The 15,111-nt window shown below is 34.7% G+C and overlaps 1 protein-coding gene across 50 annotated transcripts in view; it reads right to left on the bottom strand.

Moving 5' to 3' along the window:
- Positions 1–15,111, bottom strand: part of rap1gap2a (RAP1 GTPase activating protein 2a) — a 148,332-nt gene that overhangs the window by 17,470 nt on the left and 115,751 nt on the right. For all 50 annotated transcript variants that reach the window (XM_068213565.2, XM_073923128.1, XM_073923113.1 and 47 more), the window contains 12 exons: positions 12,509–12,541; positions 10,124–10,354; positions 8,579–8,682; positions 8,393–8,471; positions 7,819–7,872; positions 7,414–7,497; positions 7,227–7,327; positions 6,883–7,012; positions 3,122–3,277; positions 2,960–3,031; positions 2,544–2,630; positions 94–234 (listed from right to left, as the gene is read on the bottom strand). In XM_068213565.2, the coding sequence (XP_068069666.1) occupies positions 94–234; positions 2,544–2,630; positions 2,960–3,031; positions 3,122–3,277; positions 6,883–7,012; positions 7,227–7,327; positions 7,414–7,497; positions 7,819–7,872; positions 8,393–8,471; positions 8,579–8,682; positions 10,124–10,354; positions 12,509–12,541 (1,272 nt within the window). The remainder of the gene's footprint in view (positions 1–93; positions 235–2,543; positions 2,631–2,959; positions 3,032–3,121; positions 3,278–6,882; positions 7,013–7,226; positions 7,328–7,413; positions 7,498–7,818; positions 7,873–8,392; positions 8,472–8,578; positions 8,683–10,123; positions 10,355–12,508; positions 12,542–15,111) is intronic.

The following is a 15,111-nucleotide window of genomic DNA, read 5'->3' as shown; positions in this document are numbered from 1 at the left end:
ACGGAGGGAGAGTAAATGATGACAAAATTTTCATTTTTTAGCGTTAACTGTCTCTTTAATTTGACAACTGGAAGTCAGGACTGGGCATCTCACCTTAAATGACTCCAGCAGTCCACCATGACCTCCATTTTCCAGCTTTTCTTCATCAGTAGCTGAGCCCAGTCCCACCGTAGCCTGTGTCTGTCTGTGCAGTTCATCGTGAAGGTTATCTAACAGCGCTGCTCGTGTCCTCTCCTGTCAATCACAGCCCCACACACACACACACACACACACACACACACACACACACACACACACAAACACAGACAATGATGCAGATCATTTAAAGATACAGTTCCTCCAAAAAAAAAGAAAGTCATTGGTAATTGATGTGCAACATTGAATGAGTCTTGTTATCCCCTTTTTACAGGATGTAAGAGAAGTATCAGGTGTACCCTTAATGTATATGTGATGTTTCAGCTTATAGCAAAATTATTTGACCCTCTTTAAAATGCCTCTTTCTGTGTAAAAGCTATTGTACCCCCCTTTCTAGATGAGCGCAGAGGTTTTACTCCAATGGCCTGTCATGAACTGCCCTTTTCATTTATTTTGTACTGTTACAACATTGGATCAACATTATAACATAAAACATTATCATTTAGAGTTAATGGACTAGAGCTGGGAGATTAATCCAAGACAATTTTCATGTGCATCTTGTCAGTAAAGCTGGTTCTAGTAAATCTTCAACATGTTTTTCAGACAGAGCAGCATTTCCTACACAGGGTCGCAGTTCACTAATGAGCTACACAGAAGACAGTTTTCAATTCGTTTTACATTTGATAATTGAGATAACTGTTCCGTGATTATTACAGCTATTTGCGTCGCTTCTCTTTGTAGTAAATGTTGAACCTAAAAATACCACATATAAAATTATGTTTTTACTTCAAATTTTAGTCAAGTGACGAGTTAAATTCTTCAGTGGGATGATTCTCAAGTAATGTGTTTCTCAAGTAATACAGTCGCACTGAATCATTGAAAGCAGTTTATTCTTCTGTTCATTCAACAACTGCTATGGAGATTTCCTGGGTTTTATTGTGTTTCTTCTGGTATTTGGAGTTTCCGTGAGAGCGCACTCTGGCCTTCGAAGAAGATTTACTACAGATCACACTGTGCTTCCCTGACAAGATGCACATGATTTGCAATTTCATTTAAATTAATCACGCAGCCCTATAAAAGGCTATAGATGTTTGGTATATCTTGACCTGAGAATAAAGAATATTCTTCACAATGAAACAAAAACATTACACAATAAGCATAACAGGATTTTTTTTCGACAGGGCTGCACAATACATCGTTTCAGCATCGATTTTGCAATGTGCGCACACAAAATAGTCACATCGCAAGACATGCGATGTTGAATCTGAATTATAGTTGAACAGGAGCCACAGAATTGTACTTAATTACTGTTTATAAAGAATATATACAATTCATGCTAAAAAAATAATTAAAAAAATAGAAAAAAAAGTTTTTTTCTTAGAATGTTTGTCTTGTTTCTACTCCAAATATCTTCATTTCAAAGCAAAAGCAAGATTATTTTACTTACTTATTGGCAGACAATTTTGCTTGTTTTAAGGAAAATCTCTTCTCTAGGTTAAAACAAAACAATATTTTTACTTGATCTAAGATTTTTTGATATTTGGACTAGAAACTAGACAAAACAAAGTAAAAAAAAAAACATTTATTGCATTGTGATTATTCATTTTCTGTACCAGAATACTGTTAGGCTCCCTAGAAAGCCATCAAATAGAGCTATTCAACGAATCTTGTCAAACTGTATCTATATTGCAATATTTATCGGCGAAAAATAAAATATTGAAATATCTAATTTTTTCAATATTGTGCAGCCCTCGTTTAAAGTTCCTCTAAATCAGGAGTACCCAAACTTTTTCTTCTGAATAGCCAAAACCCAAACTTGATTGAGACTAGTGGGCCGAAGGTAAATATATTCGCCATGGGTGATTTTCTAATTTATTTAATAGGAAATATATAAAAACTACAAAACATTGCTTTATATTAACTAATGCAGTATGTATATATATATATATATATATATATATATATATATATATATATATATATATATATATATATATATATACATATATATTTATTTATTTATTTATTTATTTATTACAGTAAAAACAAAAACAAAAATCTCATAAACAGAAATCTCTAACAGAATGGAGTTACACTGGTTTTTGTCTTAATTTGTTCGCTTTGTCTTCAGCATTGTCCTTTATCTGTTGTGTGACACTATTTACATTTTTAAAAATCAAATTCATTTTCAACATTTAATTTCAGTTAGCTTTTTTGGTAGCTCCGCAAGTTTACGCTAGGTAGGATAGTGGGCCAAATAAAAAGGTTACCAAGGGCCAACTTTGGCCTGAGGGTCCTACTTTGGGCATCTCTGCTCTAAATCAACCAGATAGTGAATCCTTTATATTTTTCCTATATATAAAATACAATCTAACAGTTAGGTTGATTTCTGAATGTCTTTTTCTCACCTCCAGCTTGGCGAACTTGTCTGATTTGTAGCAAGCGTTCTCTGCATTGATCAGTTTTGTCAGGAAATATTCCCTGAATTCAGGACCCTGCGGAAGAATTGAGCCATCATTTTATAATAGACCATTTCAATGCAGTCATGTCATTTGCCCATAAACATTTCCTGCTTGTTATTAAAACTGAAGGAAGAGGCAGTTAAATCATAACTTAATGTTAAAACAGCTATCATAACATTATTCATCAATATGTGGCTCTCTTTGGATTTTCGGAAGCTATAGAAATGTATATATAAAATATTAAAAATGTAAAACAGGAAATACGGTGGGACCATTGTTTTTGTTTACATCCCTCAAAATGGTCTACACACATCATCATCATCTGCTGCCACATTTCACTAGAACTAGTCTTCTAACATTACCTTCTTAAAGACTGAGGGGTTTGGCAGAGGGGGGCCGAATGGTGGGACGTCCTCTCTTGCCGTGACGGACACCTGTGAACACCGGTCAATTTCTCTGATCAGTGTTTGTTAAGGGATTGATGGCCATCTGGATGTAATTAAGTGAGCTGCTTGTTGACAAACCTTGTATGTTGTGTGATCGGTGCAAGGGTTTTCTGCCTGCACTAATATGTAGGCATGAAGGAAGTTGGATGCGATCATATCAGGCACAAATGGCGTGGGCTCTTCCTGGAAGATGGCTGCCACTATGTCATTGCCAATATGTCTCTTCCTCTGGAGCTGAGAGAGAGATATTTACATCTAAATATTTCGATTGTATTTGGTTCAACAAACAGGTACTGATGTTTATACCAGCATGATCTCACGAGGAAATGTAACTATTTTATGTATTGTTAGTAAAATGGCATATGAAAACATACAATTTTTAAAGGGAGACATGCCCACAAACCCCACCCCTATACTTACCTATCACTGGGGGAAGAGCAAATAGTAATACAATGTACAAATGAAATGGTACAAATAAATATAGCCACTTAATCCAAAACGTTATGCATTGCTTTATATTGGTTTTTATACATATTTCTTTTATATATGTGTATATAACAATACATTTGCATTGTGGGCAATGCAGCAGCTCAGTGGTTAGCACTGTCGCCTCACAGCAAGAAGGTCGCTGGTTTAAATCCCGGCTGGGTTTGCATGTTCATATATGAGTTTGCATGTTGCCTGTGTTGGCATGGGTTCCCACCGGGTGCTCCGGTTTTCCCCACAGTCCAAAGCTATAGGTAGGCTCACAGGGAATCTGTGCATGCAGAATTCCGCAGATATTTAGCCCATCAAGGTTTTTTTATTAACTTGTGTAAATTTATATTTATTTAGTTTTTAAATTTCAGTATAATTATTGGCTAACATAAAAATGTTCATATAATTTATTCACAATACAGTTTGTAAAGTCATATTTTCTGTCTTTGAGTAGATATATTATATAGAAGACATGATTTGTTTACCAAATAAGTGGATCTAATTGGAGTTGCATTGTAAACATTAGAGTTAAAAAGGTATTACGTTTTAGTTCATATATTCAGTTTTTAGTTATGATACTCCCAAAATCATTCCGCATAAATCTGCAAATTTTAAACAAAACTCTGTGCAAAAATAGCAAAAAAATGTCCGCAGATTCCGTCTGGCCCTAAGGTGAATTGAATAAACAAAATTGGCTGTAGTGTATGTGTGTGAATGAGTGTGTATTGATGTTTCCCAGTACTGGGTTGCAGCTGGAAGGGCATCCACTGTGTAAAACATACGCTTGATAACGACGGTTTATTCCTCTGTGGCGACCCCTGATGAAGAAAAGAACTAAGCCGATAGAGAATGAGTGAATGAATGAATGAATGAATGAATGAATGAATGAATGAATGAATGAATGAACGTTTGCATTGTCAATTTTACGACACCTAAAATATATTTCTCTCCAATTGTCATGACTGAATTTTAAATAATAATAGTCATGTAATTACGGTAATGAAAAACAATTATACAGATAGCATATAACTTTTAAAGTATATACTATAACGTTTAAATAACACTACAAGTTTTAGCTTTTTTAAATATCATTTTCCATTATTCCTGATTTCTTCACCACCGTAACAATCATAATAAATTATTTACACGGGACATCATGGATTTTTTAAGACCACTGACATGTTCATGCATTGTGAATTTCTTTAAAGTACATATCTTTCCAGTTGTCATTACTGCAATGCAAATGAATCGTGCCAATATTTTTCCTATTGAAATAACTATAATATACAAAGAGAGATGTTCTTAATTGTCAAGTAAATTTTTTTTTCAGTTGATTTTATTGAGATTTATAGTCTAGAGCAGGGGTGCTCAAACTCGGTCCTGGAGGGCCGGTGTCCTGCATAGCTTAGCTTCAACTTCCTTCAGCACACCTGCCTGGAAGTGTCTAATACCTAGAAAGAGCTTGATTAGCTGGTTCAGGTGTGTTTAATTGGGGTTGAAACTAAAATATGCAGGTATGCTGAGTTTGGACACCTCTGGTCTAGAGTTTTTTTTAAATTTTTTTTATTAATAGTTTAGAGTAGATTTAACGATTGCCTTTTCTAGTAAAATATTCACATAAAATATATAAAATATTTGCAGTATTGTATTTTTGTCATTTTATTGTTTTGAATAAAAATACCTTTATATCTTATAAATTATTTTAGTTAATTAAGTAATTTGAGATATTTTGTAATTTGAGATATTTTAGTTTTAAATTAAACTAAATAAAACTAGAAACAATTCCTGGGAAACTATAGAGAAAATATATGAAGAGTTCAGATGCAAAACCCTCTAAATCCAGCAGACCAGCATTTTCTATCAGGCTCATTAGCTGGTAAATAAAATATATTTGTTTCAAAAATGTCACTTTTGACAATTCTTTGGTTTGTAGCAAGGCAACTTTTCTTTAGCTTTAAAACCAGCTAAATCCAATTCTGCTTTTGTTGCAAAAAAAAACTTTAAATCCACCTATATGACAAGACAGGACAGTAATTAGTTGAAAAATCACTAAAGAGGCAATTAGAAATAATTTTACCAAACATATAACACATACACAAACCACCTGAAATAAAAAATACATAAATCTGTCAAGTAAGTGGCAGTTCAGTCTGCTGTGGTAACCCTAATAAACTAGGGACTAAGCAGAAGGAAAATGTAAAGTTTTATACATCATATTTATCTTTTAAAACATAGCTAACATTAGCAAAAAACAAAAAAAAAAAAAAAAAAAAAGGTACTTTTTTTTGCCCACTGTGCTAAAAATAGGATGTCTCTCAGAAGCCATTTATCATCCTCACTATACTCAAGGTCTTGGTCTCTTTTCCATCTATTGTTTATTCTCATAGCATCCATGCAGAATAAAAGAACGACATCTTAACTTCGTCTTTCGTGAAACGCAGTTGCTGTTTAAGTATAGTATAGTATAGTAAATCAGACTCATTCAAAGTAGTGTCGCTGCGCAAACAAACGTTATGAATAAATGTTACACTTGCAACTGTAAATTGTTTTTTGAGGTAAGGGATGTTTTCATTTGCCATTCACTGACAGTAAACAGGCTCATGCAGTTCATCAAACTTCATCTTTTAAAATCTAAATTAAAAGCAGAATTAAAAAAGTCTCATAAAAACCGGCGTATCAGCGTGCCAATACATTAAAAACATCTGATTCTATTCGCATCTTCATGATTGGTTCTCGAAATATAGCGGCTTTTGAGAGGCTTTTGCAAACAAACTGTTATTTCTGAATGTGCTGATGCTGCGATTTAGATGATTTCAAACAAAACTATTTGTTGAACAAGTACTACAGTACGTGCCTAAAGCATTCACTCAATGTCATTATGTCATTTTTGGCGGAAGCGGCGTTTAACGGCTTTTGCATCTGAACTCTTCATCTATAAATAACTCATCCAGCATATGTTTTACACAGTGGATGCCCCAGAAATGCCAACTGACCCAGGCGGTACTCGAACCAGCAACCTTCTTGCTTTGAAGGGACAGTGCTTACCACTGAGCCACCACATCACTCATTATTTCAGTTAACTACATACTTTTATTTATTTTGTAATTTTAGATATTTCAGTTTTAATTGAAACTAAATAAAAACTAGAAAAAAGAAAGAAAAAAATATTTATTTATTATTCAAATTATATATAATATTTATAGCTCATAAAACATATACGTTTAAATATCTGCACACTGGTGGTGGATGAGGAGATTCCCCCCATTGTGTAAAGCGCTTTGAGTGCCCAGAAAAGCGCTATATGCAAGGAATTATTATTATTATATCACACAATAAAAATCATTTAAACGAGGGAAGCCCACCTGCTGAATGTCTCCTTCAGTGAAGGGGAGTTTTGTGGAAACGTGAAACATGATTTCTCTCTGACGAAACGTAGTATATACAGACTCAGATCCCGTCTGTCCGTGAGACACATCCAGACCACCTCTGAACCTGTACATAACACACCAGACAAAAGAGTTCAGCAGAAGCTCATGCAAATCAATCTGATAACCGAAAGCAGACATCCTGCCAAAATCAAGTACAATGGCTAAATTAAATAAATTATTCACAAGCGGCCTCTATGAATACACTTTAAAGTAGGCCTTTATAGTGTGAACAGGTGATCCTGAGCAGCACTTTTCAGAGTTCAATCTCCGTCTCTCACCCTTTAAAATCCTGCAATTCAATGTTGTCTCCTAAAACACTGAGGAATTCAGCAAATGCAGGCGTCTCCTCGTTGTTCCCGAACAGCTCTTCCTCTGATGTCTGATGTGAAGAGACAATAACAATAAAAAAAAAGGAGAATAAATGAGAAAAGGAGGAAGTCTGAAACTGAAGAAAGCAACTCTCACCTGACCGAACTTCTGATAAATGACTCCAAACTTGAAAGTGTTGTTCACTTCGTGCTCATCAAAGCTGACGATCAGTTGCGAAGCCTTGGGCAAGAGAAAGCAGAAAGTGAGCGAGAGCGCCTGCAGGGGTAAATATGTGTGTCAGTGCTTTTTCCATAATTCAGGCATTTGTGTTCGCCATGCCTGAGAGACCTCGGCGAAGCCTTGAGATGGTCAAGGCTTCTCTAAGGCAGACCGAGGCGCTGTGAAGCAGATGGATTTGTGAGTCCCCTGGAGCTCAGGAACATATTAATTCAGATGAGCCGGGTACTAGGGTGAAACGGAGCAAACGGAGCCCCGGTTCACCCTGATGCCTGGAGTAGGTAAGTCACAGATGGAGTGAGAGAGAAACTGAGAGATGCTCACCCTGGGGTAGAGAACGGGGTTGAACTTCAGGCCTGTGACATCATCGCAGAGCAGCTGAAACACACGGGACACATTCGATTTCAACAACTCACATCTTTTGAGAGTTTAACCCTTTACAGGCCACTTATTGAAATACTCATTGGACTTTTACTGGGTGGTTACAGTATACAGTATAAAGGAACTTGTCATTAGCTAGCTATGTTTTCATCCAAAGATACAAATTAAATAAATGCTTAAAACTTGAACATCAGATAAAACAATTTGCAAAAAACGCACAGTTTCCATCTGAACCAAATAAACAGCCTGATACACTGGTGTCAAATATCAAAAAGAACAATGGAATCAATGAAACAATGGCCTTTTTTTATTTAATAAATTACTTGTGCATTAAAAGACGAAGACGCACTGCAAAATTGCTCAACAGGCAGCTTTCAGAGGCACCAATTATTTAGAAATTACTCAAAGTTCATGAAAAGCAAACTAAAGGTCAGCTTTAATGTTTGCTCATTGCATTGTAGTTTACATAATAGCTTCTGTCTCATTTTAGTCATGATAATATTTAGCTGATTCTCACCTTGGCAATCTGTGGTATGCTTGGCAGATGAATGAGACCTTCAAGAGGGATTCTCTCATGGAGGGTCTTTGTTTTTGACCTAGAAACAGGACCATAGAATACATGTTTGGTTACCAAAAATACAGTACACACCTACCTATGTATGACTGCAGTGGTGTTTCAGTTAACAGTGTTAATGGTGGGCACCTGAGCATGATACGCAGTGACTCCTGTCCATCTGCGTCCTCATACTTCAGAGACATTATGAGGTGTCCCATACTGCTGGCTGTACAGTAATAGTTCATGTGCTCCTGAGGAAGAGAAAGATGTTTACGAATGCGGCATTCCTCACACATTTCCATATGGGGAACTTCATTTTCCATATGGGGACTGGTTACACATTTCTAGCACTCAAGCGTGGCTCAGCATAGTCAATGCTTTTTCGCTCCATTCAAGCTCGGTGATATTGAACTGATATAAAAAAAAGGCACACACAATGCTTGTTCAGAGAGGCACCATAACACCTTATATTCAGTGTTATAGAGAGATAAGCTGTGGATACATGAAATATTACCTCAGATGGTGACTTTTTGTTAAGTTGAATTTTACAAATTTACAAAATACAAACAAGTTTATTACAAAGCTATTCTCAGCGATATGTAGACAAAGAGATACAGGAATACTGCATGAAAACAGTTTTGTTTTTATGAAAAAATAATCTCACTTCTAATGCTGTAAACTATACAATAAATCCTGGTGTAGCCCACATTATTATTTATGTGTAAACAAGCATTAAAATTGCACATAAAGCAGTTGTTTGTAGTAGTAGTAGTAGTAATAATAATAATAATACAATTAACAACATAATAGTAATAGTATTAATAATAATAATAGTAATAAAACTCAAAAATTGCACATAGGGCAGTTGTTAGTAGTAATAGTAGTAGTAATTACATCAATAATAAAATAATAATAATAATTAATAATAATAATAAAAATAATAATAATAATAATAGTAAACAAACTCAAAAATTGCACATAGGGCAGTTGTTAGTAGTAATAGTAGTAGTAATTACATCAATAATAAAATAATAATAATAATTAATAATAATAATAATAATAATAATAATAATAATAGTAAACAAACTCAAAAATTGCACATAGGGCAGTTGTTAGTAGTAATAGTAGTATTAATTACATCAATAATAAAATTATTATTATTATTAATAATAATAATAATAATAATAATAATAATAATAATAGGTAAATACATGATTTATCTATGCATGTTATTTATTTATTTTTATTTTTTTGTTTTTTTTTTATTAATATTCAAGTGTGTTGTTGAAAAATAAGCATTTAAACAGTGAATGTCAAAATTGTTTTCTTGATTTATTATCAAGTAAAAGTAAAATGAATTTGTAATATAGAGCATTTGAAGGATTGGATTAGAACATTTACTTACTATTTATTATGAGCTTCAACACAAAAGAAGATATTTTTGAAGTAAGCTGGAAACCCTGTATCCACTGACTTCCACAGTAGGAAAAACAAATACAATGAAAGGTAATATTTACAGTATTCCAGCTTTCTTCAAAATAACTTCATTTTTCTTGAACAGAAGAAAGTCAAACTGCTTTAAAATAACTGAAGGGGGCGTAACTGACAAACACAATTTTCAATTTTCAGTGAACAGTTCCTTTAAATCATAGAAGATGAATCTACTTTAAGCACTAACAAATGCAACCTCACCTTTCCAAGAAAGTGTTTGCGATAGGCTCGTGACGTGCTGTTACACTCCATCCTGTATCCGAATCCTCCTCCACCTCCTCCTCCACTGGGACTCAGATCATCATTCTCCTCCTCACAGAAGCTGCTGTCTGAGGATGTAGGCGTCCCAACTGGAGCCTCTGGGTCCTCAATCCAGTACCCCCCAAACTGAGGTAAAATAACTTGAGGGTATGGACCACCCTTCTCCAGCACCTAGACAGTGAATATGATGAATTAAAGCATCAGCAACTCAATAACACTATTTACAGTTGTTCTCCATTGGTTTTTGCTCATTTCTTAAAACAGAAATTACATTCTCAAAACAATATGGACAAACCGCCAAACCACTTGGCAATTGTTCACAACAGATTTGAAATTCTCATTAATTCCATCAAATTGCAAATGTATACGTACATCTTTGCAAATGATCAAGATAGCCTACATTTAGCAAAATTTCCAAGTGAATATATCTTGCTGATCTAAACTTCTCAGTCTAATAGTTGTTTTCACCAAAATGTGTCAGCGTCATTTCATTGTATACTGTATGTTATTACATGCACAATAGTCTGTTCAATTGTCAAAATTAGTCAAGACCATAACACCATGAATACCATACAGTAGGTGAATCCTTGGAACATTTGATTACTATTTATTACAGTTATTTATTCTTTTTGCTCTGATATATTACTCAAGTTACTTTGTGTGTCGTTGATCATTACAATAAAAAAAGGAGTTACCATTTCCTTGGCAGTATGAGTGCAGAGTGTAACTTCAAACCTTGGAGGCTACTCTTACCATAAATCCTATTTCTTTTGTTCAGTTTTATACACAATTGTATTCTGTTAGCTGGACAAAAACAGTACAGTAACCATTGTCAATGAAGGACTGGGCTAAGACTGTAAGGTGGACATGAGGGATATTTTAGTGGTCCTTTGCCATAATGACAAAACATCTAAACCATTTGACTTGCAGTGCTTACACAATGCTAAAGGGACGAAGCATTTTGGGGGCACTGACTGTTTAAATGAGAAGGAAATTTAGTTTTGACACATGAGTGAACTGTTTAGGGAAAGGTATGAGCTTTTGCAAATGAGCTACAGTGTTGTGCTAAACTGTAACCCTGTTTTGCCAAATGATCTTAAAATTTTGAGAATGTAATTTCTGTTTCAGCAAAAGAGTCAAACCAGTGGACAAAAACTGTAACATCTTCAATCATTAAAACATGCTCAAACCTTACAGATCAGCAACTTATATAGGATTATATAGATCTAACATTATAAAAATACATGCATAACTGTTCTTTTACCTTCTCATGCTCAATATAAAATGAAAAATATTTTGCTATTTTATATTAAAAAATATTTTATTATTTTGTTATTAAATTTTATTATTTTCAATATATTTTACATTTAAAATGGTATGTAAGCTTCAATGTCACGGAATCCTTCAAATCAAGTTATGATAATTATTAATTATAATAATCAATTTAATATGCTGATTTGGGGCTGAAGAAACATTTAATATCATTAAAATTTTTTTTTAAACATTTATCAAACATTTTTGTTTAATATGAAAATAATATTCTTTAGTAGATTAAATTAGTCTTGTTAGCAATGACATATATGTGTATGTGTAACAAATGACAATGATGTTATGTAACATTATATTTGTTTATTTATTAAAGGTGTTAATTAAAGGAATTTTGTACAAATACATTAATTATATTCAAATAAATTAAATGCATTTTAATAAGATACATTATAGAATTATTGGAAGTATTTTAAAATAGATGTATTGCAGACAGACAGACAGACAGACAGAAAGACAGGCAGGCAGGCAGGCAGACAGACAGACAGACAGAGACAGACAGACAGACAGACAGACAGACAGACAGACAGACAGACAGACAGACAGACAGACAGATAGACAGATAGACAGATAGATAGATAGATAGATAGATAGATAGATAGATAGATAGATAGATAGATAGATAGATAGATAGATAGATAGATAGATAGATAGATACATAGATAGATAGATAGATAGAACAAAAGCTATGCTATTAATTAAAGTCAATTCTGAAATATGAAAAAATAAAGAGCACAATATCAGATTTGTTGCCAGGGAAAGCAATCATTATACAAACACAGTGATTGACCAATCAGAATCAAGTATTCCAGAGAGCTGGATAATAAACGGAGACAATCTGTTCCTTTTAGTCCTAAAACACTTGAGCATGATGGAAACTCTCTTGTGCTAAATCGCTAATACAAGAACATAATAATATACACTGCAAAGAGCTAGGCTTGATTTTTGATGTTTAATTTAAACTGTTGTGTGTTTCCATGTGTGTGCGCTTAGACTCACATCCTCAATCCGGGGGTACGGGATATAGTCATCCTGTAGGAGAGAACAAGAAATCTGATCATCGGATAATACTGCAGAGCAAACCGCATATATCACAGTCTGTTTACTGGGATGAAAACATCCTAGGAGCAGGAGAGAGGAATAAGATCTGCAACACAATATATGACTGATCAAATAAAACTAAATAAACAGCACATGCAACAAAGAGCATCTGATTATGTATCCTCTGCCCATATTCCTTTATACTCAAATAACGTGTATATGGATTTCCATTTGGACTCTTTGGTAACATCTAGAGGCCATCAACACTGACCTTTACATCACTCATTGTAAAATAAATACTTCAGAGTTGACTGATGTTGTAAAACTCCAGAACAGCTGAAATTTATTAGAATGATTTTATGAAGGAGAAGAAAGAACTGTGAAGAAGAAGTTACTAAACATACACAACTCTTCCACTCACACACATGCACTTACTATAGGGGCTGCGATGTTTATCGTCTACGATAATATGGTAATTGTTGTTTTAACAATGTCAACTGACATTGAGTATGTTACTCATTTAGTAAAAAACTAATAAAAACATTCAAATGCAGTTAGAATGACCCAATTCAACTATGAAGTTGTATGGGTTTTTGTTTTATTTATTCATATCATACAGTTAAGCAATGTCACATAAATTAGCAACCCAGGCTCATTCTGATTACTTACCCCTATATACATGTCTGGAGAGCGTAAAATACATCCCAGGAGGTACTTTTTTTGCAGTTTTTGTTTTCGCGAATCCACCAGAGGCCGCTGTGTACACCTTTTCAGATCTCAAACTTCTCTCGCGAGTGCTATTCTCACGTAAATCCACCAGAGGTCGCTGTCGATTGACTCACTGACCGCCGACAAATGTGTCGAGCTACCGGACAAACTGGTAACAGTGAAAAAGCCGTGCATATAGAGGTAATGTTGTGATGAGTCAGAAGGCATTGAATTCATTTGCAAGCTTTATTAAAAGCACACATACAAACAATAACACAGGGCAATCCAGGAGTCAAAACGAGGGACAGGCAAAAGTTCAAAGGCAGGCAGATATCTTACTTAGTCAGAACAACAGGCTGGAGATCAGGGGCAGGCAGATGTCTTTCTTAATCGTAGAGTCGAGCAAAGGGGTCAGAAGCACAGATCAGTCCGGAATGTGAATATAGAACGCTCAGAAATGATAGCAGGGCAAATCAAGACTTCGCAAAGAACCAGAGCGTGAGTGTGGTATATAAACGCTGGGCTGATGAGAGGCACCTGGACCGCAATCAGTGCCAGGTAACAGGGCTTATGGGAATTTGAGTCTGTGAGTCGGATTAGAATTCGGGCGATGGCTCCCTCTGGTGGTGCATAAGAGGATTGGCATCGCCCTCATTTACAACAGGTAAGCAGTCAGCTGGTAAGCGAGAAAAGGAACGGCGTTCTACTGCCCCGTAGCGTTCATTTTAAAGACGAAATGCAGCCACACGTATTTCTGGCTACATAATTCGCATTCTCCAGAAGTGTATATAGGGCTAGGTTTTCAGAATGAGCCTATGTTGTAAATAAGAGTGTAATAAAAAATCAGCGTGTGCACAGTCAACAGTCAACGCTTGATGGAAAGTGTGAATAAAGCTCACAATAACGCAATTGTCATAGTGACGACAGCCAATCACATCCAGCTTGAATCAGAACACAAAAAGGCCCAGCAGTATAAAAAGTTTATATAAAGATTGATCATAAATCACTGGATGATTACTAGGTCCACACGGAATCTGCACGTGCAGAAATCTGCATATATTCAGCCCATCGTTGAATCTATTTATTTAGTTGTGTGTACATTTATTTTTATTCAGTTTTTTTATTATTATTTCAGTAATACTAATATTATAACGTTCATTTGATTTACTTACAATACAGATATATGGTAGATATGTTATATGAGAGACTTGCTTTGTTTATCAAATAGGTGGATTTTTTTTTACATATTACGTTTTTGTTAAGATACACCCAAAATTATTATGCATAAATCCGCAGATTTTTTTACAGTATTCTGCGCAGAAATAGCAAAAAAAGTCTGCAGATTCTGTCTAGCCCTACTGATTACCAACTGTGAAAATAAGCTTTTGATGAATGAACATCATTTAGATAGACTGCTATTCTCTGCTTTTGCTAGCATCTGCACTAGTATTTGCATAAAACAATCTGATTGGAGCAAATGTTTTGACAATGTTTTTGGTTCCTTTTCTAGACTTTGAACGTCCTGGGACTGCTGATGGAGGATGACAGAACTCTCGGATTTCATCTAAAATAGCATAATTTGTGTTTCAAAGATGAACGAAAATATGCAATGACACAAGAGTGAATAATTAATGACACTGAATTAATTTTTGAGTGAAACAAACCTTAAGCTATTAATTAAAATCATACACATTATGTACTTTAAAAGTACCAATAAAAAGCCAGAATGTTTTGTCCTGGAATATATATATTGGGAGATCTGTTCATGTTGGGGTCTTCTGTGAAGATGTCTGAGTGGATTTAAAGTAAGTATTATGATTGGAAGACAAATCATTATGAGGAGATGGCGTTCA

This window comes from Danio rerio, chromosome 15 (genome assembly GCF_049306965.1).
Source record: "Danio rerio strain Tuebingen ecotype United States chromosome 15, GRCz12tu, whole genome shotgun sequence".
Classification (NCBI taxonomy): domain Eukaryota; kingdom Metazoa; phylum Chordata; class Actinopteri; order Cypriniformes; family Danionidae; genus Danio; species Danio rerio.
This window is presented reverse-complemented; position numbering and strand designations above follow the sequence as displayed.